This window comes from Perissodus microlepis, chromosome 19, assembly GCF_051167445.1.
Source record: "Perissodus microlepis isolate ML-2025 ecotype Zambia chromosome 19, ASM5116744v1, whole genome shotgun sequence".
Classification (NCBI taxonomy): domain Eukaryota; kingdom Metazoa; phylum Chordata; class Actinopteri; order Cichliformes; family Cichlidae; genus Perissodus; species Perissodus microlepis.
Genome location: NC_140479.1, coordinates 3,813,366 through 3,834,109, shown reverse-complemented (window position 1 = coordinate 3,834,109; position 20,744 = coordinate 3,813,366). Strand labels below are relative to the sequence as shown.

At 41.1% G+C, this 20,744-nt stretch overlaps 1 protein-coding gene across 2 annotated transcripts in view; it reads right to left on the bottom strand.

The window, feature by feature from the left end:
- Positions 1-20,744, bottom strand: part of hectd1 (HECT domain containing 1) — a 45,333-nt gene that overhangs the window by 24,076 nt on the left and 513 nt on the right. For both annotated transcript variants that reach the window (XM_084914896.1, XM_084914897.1), the window contains exons 2-22: positions 15,099-15,260; positions 14,400-14,549; positions 14,065-14,299; positions 12,409-12,636; positions 11,581-11,862; positions 11,218-11,488; positions 10,842-10,918; positions 10,595-10,693; positions 10,324-10,438; positions 9,849-10,023; positions 9,412-9,550; positions 8,238-8,408; positions 7,932-8,154; positions 7,586-7,849; positions 7,220-7,431; positions 6,977-7,123; positions 6,344-6,438; positions 4,200-4,305; positions 3,959-4,093; positions 3,429-3,568; positions 486-698 (exon numbers count right to left, since the gene is read on the bottom strand). In XM_084914896.1, the coding sequence (XP_084771022.1) occupies positions 486-698; positions 3,429-3,568; positions 3,959-4,093; positions 4,200-4,305; positions 6,344-6,438; positions 6,977-7,123; positions 7,220-7,431; positions 7,586-7,849; positions 7,932-8,154; positions 8,238-8,408; positions 9,412-9,550; positions 9,849-10,023; positions 10,324-10,438; positions 10,595-10,693; positions 10,842-10,918; positions 11,218-11,488; positions 11,581-11,862; positions 12,409-12,636; positions 14,065-14,299; positions 14,400-14,539 (3,467 nt within the window). In that variant the 5' untranslated portion in view covers positions 14,540-14,549; positions 15,099-15,260. The remainder of the gene's footprint in view (positions 1-485; positions 699-3,428; positions 3,569-3,958; positions 4,094-4,199; positions 4,306-6,343; positions 6,439-6,976; positions 7,124-7,219; positions 7,432-7,585; positions 7,850-7,931; positions 8,155-8,237; positions 8,409-9,411; positions 9,551-9,848; positions 10,024-10,323; positions 10,439-10,594; positions 10,694-10,841; positions 10,919-11,217; positions 11,489-11,580; positions 11,863-12,408; positions 12,637-14,064; positions 14,300-14,399; positions 14,550-15,098; positions 15,261-20,744) is intronic.

Here is a 20,744-nt window from a genome sequence, read left to right as displayed (position 1 = left end):
AGATTTTAATGTTGCACTGATACTAGTGAATGCCTGAAAGAGTAATGCTGAAACTGCCATCAAGGCATAAGAAAAGATAGAAGAAAATGTAATCTCTTAGAGTACACAACTGTAATTACATTCAGATCTACTTGTGCATTAATGCCGTGGCAGTGACCAAAACTACAATTTACCAGCCATTTGTTGGTTTTTTTAGCCTGGATTACATTTTTAGCCGCCTTGTGCAGCTCAAGATTTGGCTCAGTTTTTACACTTGTAATCTGGTGCCAGACACAAGTAAACACCTAACTGAATATCTTGCATCTAAACTGATTAGCTTAGGATAATTTACGCCAGTTAGAGGCAATCAGACGTTGCCAACACCCAACATTCCTAGATAAACCAAAGTTAGATCTGGAGAGTAAATAGCACTTTCATGATATTTCAGATTCTATATTACCATCTAGATATATGTGTTACATCATATGATGCGCCCATCTTATTACCTGGCATGCCTCAGAGTGTATGCTGAGGGAATGACCCACAGGCCGAGGTCGATAGCAAACCAGGCATTCTTGTCGTCATTCGTGTGGCAATTCAGAGCAGAGCTATCCCGACTGAGAATGTCTTCCAGTCTCCCATAGGGGAGATTCCGGCCCTCTGAAGAGGTCACCACCACTAGGCCATAAGCTGCGGGGTTTACCCACTCGTAGGCAGTCCTGAAGAAAACAAATATTGGTTTACTGGGACAGAAAACAAAAACAAAACTCCACTAAAGCTCCCCTAGCTCTAAATGTAAACATCTAAAACGTTGCATTACTTTTTAAAAGAACCGAAGGACTGAACAGAAAAGTGTGAAATATAGCATTTTACATTGATTGCAAGTATACAGAAAAATGATCACAAACCCTAGAAACTTGATTCTGTTTATCTGGACGTAGAGTTTTCATTGGGAGAAACATTTCATTACTCATCCAAGTGACTTCCTTCAGTCTGACCTGATGGCCCACTGTTAGTCAGTGGTGCTAGTTTCAGTCATTATGCAAATGTACCGTCTATAGGGCTTTGGAGCGCCCCCTCCCGCCATGACAGTAGGCCAAACGGAAGTGTCAGCTATGGTTCGTACGTACTGTGTTGTTGGTTGCAACGTTAGATCACACAATAGGGAAGGCAAGAAGCTGGAAATGGGCTCTCTTTTCATCGTTTCCCCTCCTGGAGGCAACGGGAGGGATCTCATGTATCCGATATTACTAAACGAAGACGTCAGGCTTGGATTGCAGCGGTGAGACTCGGACCGGCACGCAAGGCGAGTGCAACGAAAGCGAAAAAGAGCACCCATCGGAGGTAACCCCCGCCCCAAAAACATACAAAATTGCGCTCATTGTACGCAAATCTGCATATAACCTTCAGATGAATCACGCACCTGGAATACTGGTGTACATTTACCTTATGTGTATGCACTAATTTTATTTTACATGCTTTCATTATGCAGCTGCAGAGTATGAAGGTGTGCCCAGTGCAGAAGTAATAGATGAAGATCTGACAGAAGACCAATAACAAAATCACCATGTCACGGAGGCTGTGGACAGGAGTTACTCATATTATGTGAGGGTGAAGACACGACACTACTTGATAGGAATGTTAAGGTGTGCTGTGTTTTGGTGAATATGTGCCCCAGTGTGGTCGTCAAACCAGGGCCAAATTAAACTTGCTCTTGTTGAATATTCATAAAACTGCTGTGTTGCATGTACAGTTCATTGTAAATAATTGTACTTTCTGTAAAGTGGTTTCAATAAAACAGAAAAGTACATTTATTTTATTTTTTTTATTCAAGACCTGTTCACATGTACTTAGCAAGTACATGTGCAGGTACACGTGAAATGCAAACTATTTACATGGCAACGCACAGCTGGCATCAATCGTGAATCGTTCATCTAGAGCAATTTGGGGGGCAGCTGCGGAGAAGTCAATGTTATGTGCAACCTCTAGCTGTATCTTGGTCATATGGTCAACATACTCACAACGTGGAGGCTTAAAAACAGCCAAATCTTGTACCCAACCGTTTGTGAATTAGATGTGCGCCTCCAGGAATTTATAATTTATTTATTCGCCGTGTATGCGCTGACTCCACGGACAAGGTACACGAAAATATCGGAATAGGACAACGGCGGTAGGCTGTCTGGGTTTCCACTCCACTGCCTTATTTCATACGGGTCAACGTTACCGATGCACGCTATTTTTTCCCAGTACCGTCTCTTGGCGTCTGGGCGCAATCGGTTGCGATACAGCCCTTTGTCTTTTGTGCTGATTTTAAGCATGGTTCTGACAGTCCTGCTTCCAGCACAGTGTGTTTGTTTTGATTTGTGGCCTTCTGGCATGGCGCCCCGATCCCACAATGCACTGCGGCGTGACATCAACTCCAAAGCCCTATAAGTGAAGGGGAACCTGCAGTCAGCTGAGACTGAAGAAGTCACTTAGGCTACGTCCACACTAATGCGTTTTTGTTTGAAAACCCATCGTTTTCTCTCCGTTTTGGCCTCCCGTCCAAACTGAGACGGCGTTTTCCCCAAGGAAAAACGCAGCATTTTGAAAACGCTCTCGAAGATGTATACATTTCAAAATGGAGCTGTCCCGTCGCAGTGTGGACACTCGAAAACGCAGACTTTCTAAAACAATGACGCATTTTTGTCATGTGATGCAGTCATGTGACCAATTAAACAAAGATAGCGGAGGGCATTATACAGCAGTTGTTTTGTTTGCTCTAAATTTTGACAGACCTATTAAAGATTTAATATCAGTTTGTACATGCTCCAGATAGCTTTTCTTTAAATTATTTAATTCTCACTCGCTTTGGCAACGTTGTACTTTTGTGTTACTCGCAGCAACAACTCCACCTCATTGTTAGTCCATTTAAAAAACTCGGTGCTTCTCCTCGACGTTTTGCCGCGACGTTTCAACGAGCCGAAAAGTAAATAAACGGCAGACAGAAATCTTCTTGCGCTTCACGCATGCGCAGTACTGAAACGTAAGCGTTTTCGGCCGTTTCAATGTGGACGCACAACTCTCTGAAAACGCTAGTGTGGACGTGGAGCGTTTTCAGACGAAAATGCCGTTTTCAAATTTATCCGGGCTAGTGTGCATGTAGACGAAACGTTTCTCATACTGAAAAAGCTAGGTCTAGATGAACAGAATCAACTTTCTAGGATTTCTTTATCTGGATGATTGAGCAAGCTATCAAGACAGTAACATAAACCATTTTAAAATCTGCTTAATTCATTCTAAAATGTGTATGCTGAATAAAATGTAAGAGGAACACTAGTTTGACATGATATAACCACAAATTTGATAACATTAAATTTATACCTGCAGTGCAAGATGCAAATCATTTATGCAAATCAGCGATCAGTAAGCCTCATGTTAAATTTATAGCTAGCTGAAGTTGCTCTTACTTGGCGTTTGTTCCGACCCAATAGATGATACCATTTTCATCAAAATCGTGTTGGTGCCTGAAAGTGAAGGTCTGCCCTTCCCTCAGCTTCCGCACAAAGACAAAGGATGAGCGCTCGAAGTCGTACCACTGCTTTGCCACCTAGAGAAAGAAGAGGCCAAAGAGGAAGAGAGGAAGGGAAGTCAAAAATCATCTGGAATCAGGTTGATACACAACAAAAAAGTAAGATCAAAACACATTGGTTCCCAAAGGGGTTGGGGGTTCTTTTTCATGCTTTGGTTCTTTTTCATAAGAAAGAAAAAAATATGAAAAAGATTTTTTTCATAAGAAAAAAATCATTTTCATGAAAAAGATTAAATCTTATGAAAAAAAGATTTAACGAAAGTCAGACTTGGGCATGCTGTCTGTGAACGGCCATAAATAAACTTGACTTAGAGTACCAAAATTGTGATTTTTTTTTTCCCCCCCCACTGTCCAAGTTTTCCAGACCTAGCTGTATTTTGGTTGAATGCATTTTTAGTGTCTCCTCACCATCTTCAGCAGGTACTGCTCCAGAGACTCCACAGTTGCAAGTGGTTCCATCTTCAACATACGACCTGTTCGGTCGATCAGGGCCGTCTCTCCCGGCGCTCGCTCCAGCCGGAACCGCAATCTCCGTGTAAGAATCTAAAGCACAGAAACATATTTTATCACAGGCTGTGATTATGGCAAGCAACATTACTGAGAGCTTCTCCAAACAACACACCAGGACCTCGAACACACGTTGACTCACCTGCAGGTTGTATGAGGATCCCGGAGTGTCGTACAGGTGCAGAGGTAGGCGTTCTATTGACTCCAGGACAGCTATCAGTTTACGGATTAAGGCAACAGCTGGTCGGCTAAACACACACACAGAATCATTTATCAACTTTAATCAGTTCAAACAAAACATAGGCAGTTTAAACATCTTCGACAGTGCTATGTGACCAAGTAGAATCCAAGTGATAACTAAGGAGACTAAAGGATCCTTCAGTTCTTCATAATGATTTTATATTTCAGTCAAACTAGGCTGGAGACTACAGCGCAAACAAAATTACAGCAACTGTGTGTAATGAACTTGGGATTTCACTGCATTTGTCATTTTTGCTTTGAAAAATGTACACATTTAGAGTTGGGTACATTTCTCAAATCTGAAACACAAAATCCTCCAGAAATAGTGACATAGTTGCAGCCTGATGGCTATATAACTGCAAAATAACAAATGCTTGGCAAGCTCGCTTCGATATGGGAATATAACCAGTAGGGCTTCCACAAACGATTATTTTGATAGTCAACTAGTGACCTATTATTTTTGCGAATAGTCGACTAATCAGATCATCATCCATTGGATGTAAAACGTACAGCTTATTCCATCAGCATGCATCTGCTCTTATATAACTATCATTAGCTTACAGCTTGAAGTGTTTAAGGTATGTGCTAACTAAAAATAAAGAAAGATGATAGTTTATTAAACTTTTAATGAAATTTGCAGATTGTCTCGGTGGAGTTTAATAAACTCAGTCATCTGCTCTTTGCTCCCTAAAATTTAACAGGACATTGGAGTAAAATCTCTACCATCTCACACTTCTGTTTAATCAGTTTTCTGTTTGACATTTATTCAGCTGTGTAAAAACTGTAACTTTAATCTCAGCCAAACAGGAACAAATAAAACACTGAAAAAAACCAAACAATAAAATTTTTAAAAGTTATCTAAGTGACTTATATATCATGTTTAAACTGAGTAGCGAAAGCTCGCGGGGTGTTTGAAAACGATGTGCCGGGAGTCCGGTGTTCTTGCCAGATCTAGTGAGCCTTGAGCTGTGGGGTAAGAGATGTCTCAGAAAACGTCGGAGCACTTTTGCAAATAAGTGTCTTGATAAACCGAGCAGATATTTGAAGTTTACACAGCTACCTTCTCACCTGAAAATATGTTAAAAGTTTATTTTGTGACCCAGGAACAGTCATAAGAGTAATATTAAAACTAAGTAGCTGCCGCCATTGTTGGAAACTGAAATTGGCTGGGCCGCACTATGAATCCCGGGATAAGTTGGGGCACGAAGGATACACCCGACCCATCCTTGAAATCTGGGGAAATGAAGGACGCATTTGTCGACCGCATTTGGTCCCGTCGCTGTAACGTAATCGGCCTACAAATGCAGCCTCCAAAGGATGTGGCCCCTGAATTTGTATACAGCTATAATACTGGAGATTGCTGCTCCGCCATCTTCTGTTTCAGTCAGTTATTACACTCTTAAATCCTACTGCTTATTCCTGCGTCTTTCGGGATCTTACAAAGCTTCAAACGACGCATCGACTATTAAATTTGTCGTCGACGATTTTGATAGTCGACATAATCGTGACTAGTCGACAAATCGTGACAGCCCTAATAACCAGAATGCAACCAGCAGGCACTCCCTGCTTGCAAAGACAGGGACTGCTCAGTGCAGACCAACTCTGACTGTCTGCGTTTATGCGTTTAGTAAACCGTGTGATTGCCTTACAATCAGAAGTGATTGAGCAGTCAACACCCTCAACCTCTGGGCAACCAGCTGGTTACCTCAACTACTTGCAATTGTTCTCGTGATCACCAGGCAACCACAGACTTTGTCCTAGTCCGAAGGAGGTTGCCATCCTATTTGTACTCTAGTGTGACTAAGCTATCACTTTTTTAGTTGTCATTCTGACTAACTTTGTCTGCCCTTTGTCATTCTCTGTATATCTTTTATCTTTAAATCAAATTTTTTGGGTCTACTTCATGTAGAAATGTCCTCATTTATGTCCATCTTTCTTTTCCTTGTCTCTCTTTGAACAAACAACAAGTATACTGTCCTATAAATCATTATGCATGAGAGTGCTTTGTTTTCATTTATCGAATTCAGAATATGAGCATAACATTACCTTTCATCATCTTCATTCTCGCTGAAAGCCGCCTTAAAGACATTGATTCTTTCCATTAAAGGCTTACAATCATGTTTCAGGTCCAGTTCCACACTCTACACAGAAGCATAAGACATGTCAAATTTTCATCTTTAAGAACAGTGCTATGTAAGAGATGAATATATGATGTACACTAGATTCTAATGAACTATTAGTAGAAGGCACAGATTGTTAAGGCTTTCAAGTTTCAATGCCAGCTATACAGAGCTCTTCAAGAAAAACACAGCCTTTTTCGAACACAGCCATTATCAATATACACTTACTGTTTACACTATGTCACTTTATTAGGTACAACTTTCTACTACGGGGGTGGTCCCCCTTCACCTCTAGAACTAGCATAAATTCAAAAACATTCCTCAGATTTTGATCCATATTGACACGACAGCACCATGCAACTAATACAGATCTGTCATCTACACATCCACATCAACTGTAACTGGACCCACACAGGAAGTAGATACGCAGTATTAACTTGTAAATTTTTTACACACACACACACACACTAATTAAGGCCTTTATTTGAAAACCAGTACCTTAGAATATTTCAATAAAGAATAAATAATCAGATGAATGAGAGATTTAGAATTAGCTCACATTGTTAAGGACTGTAAACAGAGCCTGGACCAAGCCACTGCTACACATCTCATACGGAGAAATCGTGTTTTCATCCTTCAAAACTACAATCAGGTTTTCCAGAGCCGTTTTCATCAGGTCCCTCCATGTGTTCTCCCCTTCAATACACTGTTAACAATATAAGTCATAAGCATGTAAGCATTTACGTTACTGTTTATTACTGCAATCCAATGAGAGTCTGTCTACTAATGTGTACTTGTGTACCTGTCTGTTGGTGTGCAGCTCCCAAGCAGACTCCAGCTGTGTTGAAATGTTCCGGAGAGTAACCACCACTCCTCTGGGCATGCTTTCTACAGCTTTGAAGTGATCATCATATAGCTCTCTTGCCATACTTTTCACCTTCTGCTTTGTCTTCTCCAGTTTTGACTTTAACTTCCTGCCTCGCTTCCCCGTCCAACCAGTCACAAACTCTGAGCCTACTCAGGCACATGCGCACACACACGAAAATGAGACATTTAACAACGCTGCTGAACACGTTTGTACTGTTTAGTAAATTTCAACTGGAAGAATATTTTCCTTTGTTTGATAGCTTACCTGTATACATTTTGCTTATTAGACAATGAGACTCACCCAAGGATGTTTCTGCTGTGAAAGAGTGCTTGGTTCCTCTGTTAGACTCAAAGACAAAGCCAGGCAGGTCTTCCTTCAGGATGGTGGCCTGCTGCCCATCTGAGTTGTGGATAGCAATCTCTCCATCCTTCAGGCAGGTCAGAGACCAGTTCCCTACAGTCAGCTTGGTGGGGCCAACACTGGACAAGATGGGCTGACTGGCTGTTACTGGCTTCACCTGACTCCGTGCCCGCTGTAGCTTCTCCAAGAACTCGCTGCGAGACTCTGCAGCCCAAAAGAGATGGACCATTGTCAGCAGAACAAAATGACAGATATGCAAGTGCATTATAAGCATGTTAACTCATACCGGAGCTGTCCGATCCCCCTTCTGGACTTCCACTGGAGTACATGGTGGCTAGCTTCCCATCCAGGATGAACCTGAACCAGCCATTGGAGCCATTGGAGAGCTCAAGGGCAGCAGCGTCAGACCAGATGTAGAGACAGTCCCTGCCTCTGATGATGGACCAGTCCCTCCAGTGGTATGGCTTCCCCTGCTGGATCTCCCTAGCATCCTCCTGCACCTCTTCCTCCTGCGAGAAAAATGTATGTATATGATATACACATACTGAAGACTAAATCTTAAGCTTCATCTCATCGTCCTCTCAGTGTATACCTTCTCAGGTTTTGCTTCATCCTCGTTCTCATCATCAGATGCTGGTCCAGCCAAAGTCGACACCTTGTTGATGACGCCTAGTCGAGCCAGCTGGTCAAGGAAAACATCTCCACCCTTATCCACCAGATCCCTTATGATCTGCAGAGCCAGAAGGTGACCGTCGTCGTCGTCCTGACACAGGGAGAGAGAAAGCAAGAAAACATGTTATCACATCCCTCCTTAAAAGAAGAAAAAAAAATTTAGGACATATGTGTCTGGCTAAAATACATGTAGTGTGTAGGCATGCTTAGACTGTAAATGTTGGGTTTTTTTGGGGTTTTTTTTTTTAAAGAAGATCAACCTCAGGTAAAACATCATTTCTTGTGGTCAAAACACTAAAGTGGTTCCTTAGTCTTTATCATCCCTGTGTTGCACATCTTTGCATCTCTTTTTTCCTCAGGCTGTCTAGAGTGGGGAAGAAGCTGCGTTAACCATAACACACTGCTCAGAAATGTGACACTTACTTTATAAAGAGTTGAGAGACTTTGAACAAGATCTGGGATGCCACATTAGTGAATTTACTTATTACAAAAAATAAAATAAAATAAAATAAAAACTACAAAGGAAAACCTTTCCCTGTTCAAAAACACAAACGTGGACAACAGATTTGGAATCAGACTGCTTGTAAATGAAACATACACTGCTGAAACAGAACATTGAAATGCAGGATAAGATAGCGGACTTGAAGAACTATGATGGAAAAAATAACCTCCAGATCTATGGTGTAGCCGAAAAAAAAGGATTTAAAACTTAGAGTTAGTTAACATAACATGTAATTAACTGTGGGAGGTAGCCCAGCTTCGTTGAGAAAATTCACACAGCCTTAATCAGCTGAAGGAGAAATGCTCACCACTGGACCACTGTGCTGTGTGGCACTCAAGCACCCAAAACCAAAACCATGTAAGTCAATGTGATCATCACCTTTCGGCCTTTGTAGTATATACACGGCAGCGTTTTAATAATTGTAATTAATTAATGGCATATTAAGCATCTGCTTAAGCTAGTGTTCATTCTCTGTTGGGCTAAAATTAGATCTATTCCAACTAGGTATGTCCTGCTAAGATTCTGGGTTTTGGAAGGTTTGACAAATAAGACCCAAAAGCATGTCTGTGTCTGTGTATTTGAGTGTTTGTACCTCTTGATCGAGGACAGTAGCTGTGATCTCCACCAGCACCGTGGGCAAGTTATGTCCCGCCTCGCTGTCACACACCTCCTTCAGCAGCACTTCGCTGCTATAGTGAACCATTTTCCTGATCAAAGCCAGACTAGCTTTCCTGAAAACCATCAAAATAGAAACATGCAACTTCATTTTTCTAGTGAAAACTCCCAGCCTGGTTTTAATTATAGACAGCAGTTCCTTTTATGTCCACTTCTGCTCCTTTAATTAAGATTTGCACTGGACATAGTAGTGAAGTTTGATTCAGAACAGAAAGAACACAATGTAATATGATTCGATTAACTCATGTAAATTCGACAATATTTACAGTTTATCTGATGTAGCCCAGTAAACAATGGTAAATTAAGGTGAATGAATGAATGGCTGCTGCAGAGTGCTTAGACACTGTCATTTACCTAATAGAAGGCAGCATGGTATGCTGAAATGTTTGTGCAAAAACAGGCAGAAGTCTCTTTAGGTAGATAGGAGCCATTTCTGGGTCTCCTTTGGGTTCACTGCCCTCCTCCTCCTCTTTGTTAAGATCTTTCTTCTTCTTGTCATCACTCTTGTTCACTGGACACATCCAGTCTCCTGAAACACAAAGATGGTTTGCCTTTCGAGACCGATAGACATTTGTGCATCACTCTCTGTCAGCAAAACCAAGTGCAGGTAAGCATAAAGCACATGTACTGTAGGTGCAAAGGGCCTGGTTAATTGGGTTGATTTCAGTTTTTTGTAGACATTGCAAGGAAACTTCACTTTTTGGCATAAGAAAGACAAAAGTGCAAAATTAACACAAGTCAGAGACAGAAAAGGAACGTTACAATGAAATGATATAGCAGCTGAACCAGCAATAGCAGTAGTGGTCTTGCATAGTCCTGGTTTACTTACCAGGAGACTGCAGTATAGCTACAACTTCACTGTGTCCCCTCTCCCTAGCCTTGTCCAGAGGTGTTTTTCCATCCTCATCCCTCAGGTCAGGGTTGGCCCCATGACGCAGGAGAGTCTGCACACACACATTACAAAGGAAGCAATGCAAAAAAATAAATAAATAAATAAAAATCAGTCAGCAAAACACATTACTCCAGAAAAAAAAATGTTTCAGAAAACTGGACTACTGCAGGACTAAACGTGCATTTCATCCTTAGCTTTCGTGTGTTACCTTGGCTACTTGCGGGCGTCCAAAACAGGCAGCATAGTGCAGTGACGATGACCTCTGACCTCTATTGACATCTGCTCCTCTCTCACAAAGAAACTCAACCTAGAACAATAGACAGTTGGTGAAACTGAAATTAAATAATACACGGATAACAATTTGTAATAGTATTAAACTGAAAAACTAATATCATTGTCAGTTAGATGTTCTTCAGTTAATTTAGTCCAGATTAAATGGCAAGTTTTATCGTTACCATTTCTTGCGTGCCGAAAGCTGAAGCCCAGTTGAGCAGCGTCTGTCCGACATCATCCATAAAGTTCACCTCAAATGCTACAAAACAACATTCCATTATTACCCATAACGCACACACACACAAAAAAACCTTCAGCAAAACACCAGCCGTTTTCTACCTAATTTCACTGAAGTTTAGCCTGTCAATACGTTTAAAGCCTATACTTTTGGAGCCAACTTTAAAACCAAGTTCTATTATTTTTTTGTAATACATATGCAAATATATAACAGTCTAGCTGATATGATTACAAAGTTAAAAGGAAGTGTGATGAAATTTTTCCAAACTATCAACACTCAGACTCATGGCTTCTGTAATATTTATTAGTTTGCATCATCACCTCCAGTGTCAATGGCATCGATGAGAGCATCTGTGTCCTTGCTACGGATACAGTCGATGAGCTGTCGGTGTGATCTCTCCCCAGAACTGTCCAGACGTCGCAGCCCTGGGATCCTGCCCGTCGACCCTGCTGTGGACTTTGGCAGCGCTTTTCGCCCCTCAAACAGGAGCACCAGCAGGAGGTCAACCAGCCGCATGGTGTCCAGTACACAGCGCTCATCTCCTCCCAGCGCTGACTCCATCGAATCGGGCAGTGCTGAACGCAACAAGTCCTGGACACCCAGAAAGAGAACATTTAATGTTGATCAGACTTCTTACTTAATAAAGTAATAAATACATCTTCATTCAAGGTGTTTTGACCTACATGTGTCACTAGCGGAGACCCCCTGCAGAGTGTTGACAGCAGGCTGACAATGGTAGACACCTGGTTGCTCAATTTCGAGTCAGAAGCCGAGGGGCCTGCACCTGCTGAAGGCCGGCCTGGCTTGCAGGAAGAGGTGGGGCCTGACACTGTGCCTCCAGCAGCCGCCATGCGGGACAGCAGCTCCTCTGTCAAGCCATGTTTGGCTAAAGGGGCAGGGTCTACACCACGACGTGTGAACCGGTCAGCCAGTGAGGCAAAGCAGCGCAAAGCACCGTCTGACACCTGCAGGAGAGGAGAGTTTTGAGTTACAGCATATTCAGCCTGAACAAGATTAAAGATCTAGCAATGCTTTTCACAATTTTCCCTCTTTAATGAGCTTCTAAAAGGAAATTCGAGTTATTAATGTTCCAACACAGTACCTTTTAAACAAAACATTATAATTTAATTAGTTCTAAAAGTCCCACTACTTCTTTCTTTAAATCATTTTTCTCAGAGGCACAAAGCTATAGTCTCTGTGTTGAAGCTAGGAGTTGTTACAGCATTAGGAGAGAACAAAAACCTAATCTTTCATTGTAATATCTATTCATAGAGAAAGAGACAATCCAAACTCTGAAACTTCAGTTATCTCAATACTTGGTGCACCCCCTTCATATAGCAGAAAGAAGCAGTTTTAGCTCCACCCCTTTTATGACCACCCTCAGTTTAGGAAAAGTGGCAAATAACACAAATAAGAAGGGAGGGCAGCAACTATTTCAAAGTCTCTTTCATACCATGTATTTGTAATCAGAAAAGTGCATTAACTGGATGCAACCCCTGTTCTATATTTACCTGGTGGTCTTCGTGTTTGAGGAGGCTAGACAGAGACTCCACACAGGTCTCCAGAGAAGAGTCCTGGGGCTCCATTTTGCTGCAAAGGCGGGACACAACAGCCATGGCTGAGTGCAGAGTGTCTTTATGAACAAGGTGCCCACTGTCTCGGATGAAACTCAGCACACAGTTCAGCCCGCCTGCCTCAAACACTGCGCCAGACTCTCTGGTACAGATCAACTCCAGCACCTGGAGAAACACGAAAACATATGTTCAAACTTAATCTCTAGAAGGAATATGTAACTCCAAATCTTGGTGTACCTGAATCACAGACTTCTCCAAACTATGCCATTAGATAACATTATTGGGTGAGTCAATGATTTATTTAAAGCACTCAACATAGAGACTGATCTCCCATCATCCTCACTAATTGATATTTCCACCTTTTCTCAGAAGATCAAAAACAAAATTTTGAAAAATTGAAAATAACAGGATCAAATGACAGAAAAACAGAAAATCTAGTGGATAAAGAACCCCTCTGGGCCTCTAGCACAAGTCTGATCTAACACATCAGACTGGTGACAAAGTAAGGCCTGAATAAACACCACTGTTTGGGAAAATAATTAATAAACATCTGGCAGCACATTGTTGTGATCTCATGTCTATGGCATAGCTCTGTCTCCAAACCCCAAAGAACCCCACCCAAACAGAGAAGCAGCCTGAGCTGATCAAAAGTTCATCTCATGTGTTAGCTTTCTGTTCAGGACAATAACACAGCAACAGATCAGGGAGATGCCCTCCTCTCTGATTAGACTCCATTGAGGGAAAAGAAAAAAAAAAAAAGAAACTAAACCCCTCTGAGGTTTTAAATACTCAAGTATTTGACTTTTTTGTATTAGTATTATTATTTTCCACAAATTTTACCTGCTCCACTATCATACTGCTTAAAGTGTAAAAATCACATGCGTGCCACACAGCCCAATGCTTTGAGAAAATCTGTGACAATTGTGTGCAGGAAACAGCTGGAGACACTGAAGAGCGTGTTGACAGTCAGCCCAGTAGGAAAACATGAAACTGTAATTTAGTTCAATAGATTAAAGGTTGTAACTATTTCATCAACTGCTGCAACAGCAATAATCAAGTTTAATCAAGACATATGTAACAGCACATGCTGTGCATCATGTCTGGTTCTCCTGTACAGCAGTGGGATCAGCTGCATACGACTGATATTACCCTTGTTCTGATGAGCCAGGGTAGTGTGTTAGAACTATAACAGAACATATACTTTCAGTCAATTCATGTCTTGATACAAGATTTTAGTGGTGAAGTGAGGAGGTGTGATCTGGTCAGTTACAGAGTCCACTTTTTCTGAGAAATTAACTGACTTCAATGATTGTTCCAAATGTTAATACATTACTATATTACACAAGCAACTATGTATACAACTTTCTTTCACATATGGACTTTCAATGTGTGACAGATGTCATGTCAGATCACAAGACTTCCTCTTATATAAGGAAGTACGTTCCAATTTTGAGGATTTATTTGAAAGCCCAGCAAAGCAAGCTGGACTGAGGCTTTTGGCTTATGTTTAAAAGCTGTCAACAACCACCATAAGACAAGAAACAGATCAGACAAATGAAATCGGCCTCTCTCTTATAGTCAGTTGTCTCCTACCTTGACACACTGCTCAGCCAGGTCTCTGCTGGTCCTGTTGTTCAACTCCACTACCACCAGTCGATTACATAGAGCTTTGATGGCCCCATCCACTCCCACAATCCTGCGGGTACATTCTGCCGACACGTCCAGGTAGTAGGTTATTGCTCGGGCTGTAACCTCCAGCACGTTATCTGGAGCACTCTCATCCAAGAAGATCTTACAGAGCGCTGGAAGGAATGTCCGAGGAGGACATCTGGCAGATAAGAGAGGGATGACGGTAAGGAAGAGAGAGTGCTGAATTCTGAAATCATGACCACCAACTGAATGCTTGTGAGACAAATACACAAACTTACGTCTCAAAGCAGCGGTCGACGTTATCTGACATGAGCAGTAGCATGCAGAGTTGCTCCAGAGCAATGAGTTGCATGTCACGCTCATCACCCTGACCCATCTGCAGCCACTCCAGCAGGGTGTCTGGGTCCACATCGGCCATGATGGCTAGCCTAAAGCAACAGAAATATACAGAAATCTTATTACTGTCACTCACAGCTGTCATTTATGTGCAAGCAATCAAAGTAGAGATGAAAGATGCATAATTTAGCTAAATTTAAGTAGCTAACCGAGCCCCCGTGTAAGCTATTACTGTACTAATGCTTAAACAAATCTGATTTGTATGGTTTATTTATTGTTAGATATAATTAAAAGTGTTTGCACTTCCTATTAAATGTGATTTTGTTGGCCAGCTCACTGTAATTTACCCAAGCTATATGATCCTGATCATGTTTTAATTTGTACCAATAGGGGGGTAACAAAAAACTTACTTGCCAGGTATATCACCTTTGGGGGTTTGTATCAATTTGCCATTCATTTGTAACGTCATTTTTCAACGCTTCCTTACTTGACAATGATGTCACTAAGTGAAATACGATCTGAAGCTACATCAGTTTTTTGGTGTCTGTTATGTGGACTTTGTGTGCAATCAGTGTGCTGGAAGTAAAATAAATTATTATAATTTAAAAACAAAAAACCAACAAACAAAATGAAAGCCTCACCTAGCTTCCCGTTGGCTACCCGGTCTGGCTCAACACCCAATCAGTTGTGTCGCTGTTTGGGACTCATCCAACCAACCAGAGAGAGAGAGAATGGGAAAGGGAACACACTTAAGAGGAAGTGCTGACGTTCACAGGGATTTCTGGGACATGAAGTCTCTCTACCTGCAAACAGGAAGAACAGAGGAGAAAGGCTCAATTGACATTCATCTGTCTGTACATGAAACACACTAAAATGATTGTCTGATCCACATTTAAAAAAACAGACGGGCCGAAAACCAATGCTAAAGTAAAGGTGGCAAAAAAAAAAACTGCAGTTCATCTAATGGACACAAATTGGGGTCCAGCCACACCAACTCCCATGTCAGTCCCATGTTACAGCATTAACCCCCCACCCCCCAAAAAATACAACAACAACACATATTTTCATCCATTTATATATTTACTATTTTATAACTAAAGTGGGAGGTTGAATGTTTTTACAACTCATCCATCTGGATAACAGAGTTGTGGCTGCTTTGATTTACTGGACCTCTCAAAAGCATTTGTGATGTTGGTGCCTTTAAATGGAACTGACTGACTGATATTAAGGCCACCTTTGAGGTACAGACCATCCACATTTGTACTTCTGTTTTGGTGAGTGAAACTTTTCAGTTTCATTAGTCTGTTATTTAGTACCCACCAGCAGCTACTTGTATCTGTACACTGTATCCATATAGGTTTCTGGATGTAGCTTGATAAACTTGGCACTCCACCCTTTCATTCGCGGTCACTTGTGGCTCCCAAAAAAACAAAAAAAACAAATGGCAGCTACCAAAGCACTTATATTAAGGCTTTGAAATCTTAACTATTGTTGCAACTATACTCCTACCAGCCACTGACTGAAAGCAGCAGCCTATAAACATTAAGTTTACTGTGACAATGCAAAACTCAATACCAAGTTAGAATTTTTTTATTGTTAAATACGTCTTCAAACCAGAGGCTCTGTTCAGAAGCATTACCATGCAGCAGTCCCTGCTGAGAGTCTGTTGGTTGCACCCTAAGTTGATTAGTGGCTAATTTGAAGTCTGCTTGCTTGTTTGACTGTCTGGATATAAACAGGCTGTGCTGATGCAGATCCTCTTATCCACAGATTAATCATCACAACTGGCATCCTGTGCATCCTGACCTCTTCTCAACCCCACCACCACCATGGGGCAACCACAGCAAGACAGAATTTGGCTGGCCCTCCCTCTAACACCTTTTAACCCCTGATAGTGTTTCTATTGTCCAAGTCCAGACAGAAGTTGGGAATTACACAGTGTGATAGAAAACACTTTCTTATTCTTCCTGTTCATGACCAAAGCTTACCCTGTGGAGTCTGTCTAGGCTCTTTGAGTGTAGCTGAGAATTGGAAGGATGCCTCATAGAAACCACTTTTTAGTCTAAAAGCATTGGTTACTTTTCAAAACATTAGATAGTGAAATCCACTATATATAACAACCAAGACTTTAGGTCAGCCATTAGTATATCAAAGCTTTAAGATATAGTTCGAATTTATAATATAGAAGATCTGGCGATGGCATGTGCCATAACACAATAACTTCAGTAAAGTCAGCGTTTCCAGACGCTACTATCACAACACTCTTAAAGCCCTGCCCCCACTCTCCCTCTGCACCTCCAGTTCTCTCACAAAGTTTTCCTGCAGCATGGAGGGATACAGCTCAGCTACTGTCACCCTGTAAGAATTGATCAATTGATATCAACTGCATGTGTGGCAACAGCTGACAAAGCTCTTGTGACTCATCGAGTAATGCGACCGACTAGCCAATAGGTGGGGCACGTCATATTTTTGGGATCACTTGAAACCCTAGTCGAGTAGGTACTAAAAATGTACCTGGTACCAGGTACTATCACCCTATTGGAAAACCCTAAAAAATGTGTCAAGTTGTGCCAAGCCATCTCAATCCAACCCGAGTACGTATTAAAGGAAAAGGGCTATATAGGTTGTAACTTTAGCAAACCACAGAGAATAGCAAAGAACCAACAACACTACAAGCAAAATTAGCCCACAGATTCACTGAACCACATATTTTTGCCAATGCCTCCATATGACAACAGGTAGACATTGGCAGTCCGTACCTGTTGACAGACTGCCAATGTGGCGTGGTGAATCAAGTAGGCGAAATCCTCACATCATTTAAACAGCATGCTTTCCGAATGCCTTGCCTCAAAGTCACAAATGAGCCTGCTAGTTTTGTCATAATAGTACATTTCCAACTAGATAACTGATACCCAGGAAAATACGCAATACTACTTAAATGATAAAACAATTGTCTTATACAGTTGAAAAAAAAAATATTTTAGTTTGTATGAGGTGGTGCTGTGTAGGGGTGGGCGATATAAATGATATACGATAGAAACTATATAAATTTGGCCAACGATAGAGATTTTGACTATACCGCTCTATCGCGATAGCGCACGTTGATGATGTCGTCAAGCTGCGCCTGTTTTGGTTGAAAGCATCGCAGCGGCTAAAACCATTATCATCTGCAAATTATGGCGGGCGACAGTCATAGCAAAGAGATGAAGCACTTTTGAAATATGGGGAAAGCCAAAAACTGCGCTTCCTCCACTTCCGTAACATTGATTCATTAATGCTGAATTCTCTCGCAGCTCTTCTATTCCCATGTTGTTGCAGTATATTAGTAACTAACCTCGTATTGTGGATGAATAATCTCAGTTGTTCTCCTGACTGAAGTTTGGCCCGTGTACAGCATCCTGCTATGCGATTGCATTTGTCCCTGACCACCAGAATCCCTCACGTTAACTTTTATCGAGTGGAAAAAAAGTTGGCGTTCATCCTCCAGCTTCACTGTGCTAATGTTATGCTAACATAGCTGTGTCACTAGCAATCACGTAGCACAACATTATATACCAGGTAGTCCAACTTCAGTAACCCTGCAAACGCCACTGCTGTTTAGTTTTCTGTCTTCATTTATGTTGGAAGTGGTAGCAGAGCTGTACGTTTTAATTAGTTTCAAAAATCTCTCAGTCAGCTCGCTAGTCTACACCTAAACATTTCATACCATGTTCTGACTTCCTGTTAACTTCTAACTCCGTTAAATTTAATAAATTTAGTTTTCATGGATGCATGGATGTTAAACTTAATTGTTACACCCGATAAAGCAGCAATGCTGATGATTTAATTAAAGATGAAAGAATTTAGATCGTTTTTAATTCTTAGTGTCCGTTTGACTTTGGGACCTGAAACGGACGGAGTTTTGGACCCAGATTACTCCGCGAAGCTCCTCACTACGGCAGCCGTAATGCTCTGACAATCCATCAAGCAGTGCGCTTACCAAAGTTGTATTAAAACATTTTTTAACAGATTTCTGCACGCCAAAATCGGTTCGAGGTCAGTAAGCACAACCAGAATTCATACATAAGGCACACTCTCGATTTTTGAGAAAATTAAAAGATTTTAAGTGTGCCTTATAGTGTGGAAAATACGTTACACAGAAGAAAAGAATATATCATGATTATATCGTTACCGCACATGCTTCAAATTATATCGCGATATGAATTTTAGGCCATATCGCCCAGCCCTAGTGCTGTGCTTATGGTGAGCTGACACCATATTTTCATTGCTGGTCAAATAGAGTTGGTAAGGTAGGCTGCTGCTATTTATGTCTAGTTGTTGGTAGACTGTTAGACACAAATTACTGTTATCCTGTTGAATTAACACTGTATTAATGTCATTTGCTGCCTTGCTCAACATCAGCCACCATCAAAACTTTGATTTTGGGACTCAGGACGCTCCTATGTTCCACTCCATGCTCCAGAAAAAGCAAGGAAACACAGGATTTGGTTTGGTTCTTAGCTATGTAGAGCCATTTAAGTATCACTGGCAATAAACAAATATGGGCTACAAGAAGTCTGTAGGCCACTCTTGCTTGTGTTGTTGGTAGTGGCCATCAGCCAGTCCCAGATGAGAGCCAATTTCTAACATTCAAAGAGCTCAAGCAAGACCAAGTGTTATGAAAAATGAAATGTGTCCACTGCAGCCACTGTCTGCGCTTTTCATGCATTAATTTTTATCCACAAAGTTTCTTTCACAGTTTCCCTGTTCCCAGTAAACTCCACTATTGCTCCCTGTTTCATTTTGGCCCACCTGTCAGCCGATCAACATTGGACAATTGCTTACATCATTCAATTCTAGTGACACACAGTCAGGATCCTAGAACGTGCATGGGAGTGCATTTCGGGTGGGGGAAATCTCATCTCCTCCTTCTGTCTGACCAAAAAGTATACGTGGACACAGACATTTGCAGGATTAGTGAGTCACAAAGACACAATACTGGTAGCACATATGAAAAGTTTTACTACTGCACACGTTAAGGACTGCCATGGATTGTTAACTTGGCAGTTGCTGTGTGTTCGAATAGGTATTCCAAATTCAATTTCCAACGCAGAACTCAGGAATTACAACTTATTCAGGAATGCACCGCAAGTCAGACTTGAGGGGGTATTCCAGCTGAAAATTCTATTAGAAACTGAGAAAATCTGACTACAAATGAAACAATCAATTTGGAAGTGACCTCACTCACAGTTCTGACATCCAACTTCAGAGGTAAATATGGCAGCATTTAACCAGGCAAGTATTAAGAACCAATTCTTATTGTACTTACAGCGATCTGGCAAATGGAAAAGCTTCTTAGGGAAATGTGGGTAGACTAAAAAGAAAACTAATTTAACACCAACACATACTGGAGAACACACACCTGTAAAACTTTGTTAAATTATCTAATCACAAAAAATTACTTTCGCATAGACTGTACTGATTTTGTTGAAACCAACTTGCCGAAACATAGCTTTTCCAATGAGGAGTGGATACCTGAGACAAGATTAAAAGAATGTAAGCTCTCCATAAAGCATTTCTTAAACCAGAAAAACAGCAATTGAAACATGGACATTTATTACTCAGTAATTCGGCAAAGTTCGCTTGACATGATTGAAACCTACAGAACAGCTGCCACGCTCACAATATGGTGAAACAGTTACAGTACACCAACATAATAAAAGTTACACATCACATAACAGTTACACAGCAAACTGTTAAGAGAAGTGACCATTAGGTAAATAAAACAAAACAATAATATAAAAATAAATGTTGATGTAGTAACACAAGAAATCAACATTTAAATGTTCCCATGTTGAACTCAAACTTTTATACTTTATATTTACGCAATGTTAAAAAAGTCGGGCAAAGAAAGCTTTGTTATGACTAATGGAAAACAAACACGTTCAGCCATATCCGAGAGAGCTAATCGTATGACCGCAATTTTTATTATTTGACGAGCCATACGGAGCCAAACTATTCACACAAACAAACTTAAGAGATATAGAACAGCTATGTTATTGGAAGCGATAAGCCTTAGAGTTAGCTGTCCAGTTGGGTACATACAGTTTTATAGTCGAGTAGTAGCTTCACTTCCAGATTCGCTAATGTAAAGCATTGGCCGATTTCAGGCCGATAAAACGAAATAAAACTTAAAGAAATCTCCATAATCCCCCAACCTCAGACTCGGCTGCTTTCAATTAAGTCATACAATTGTTTGTCGCTCGATATAAAAGTAATTTCATGTACCGAAACCCGGAAAGCCGGCT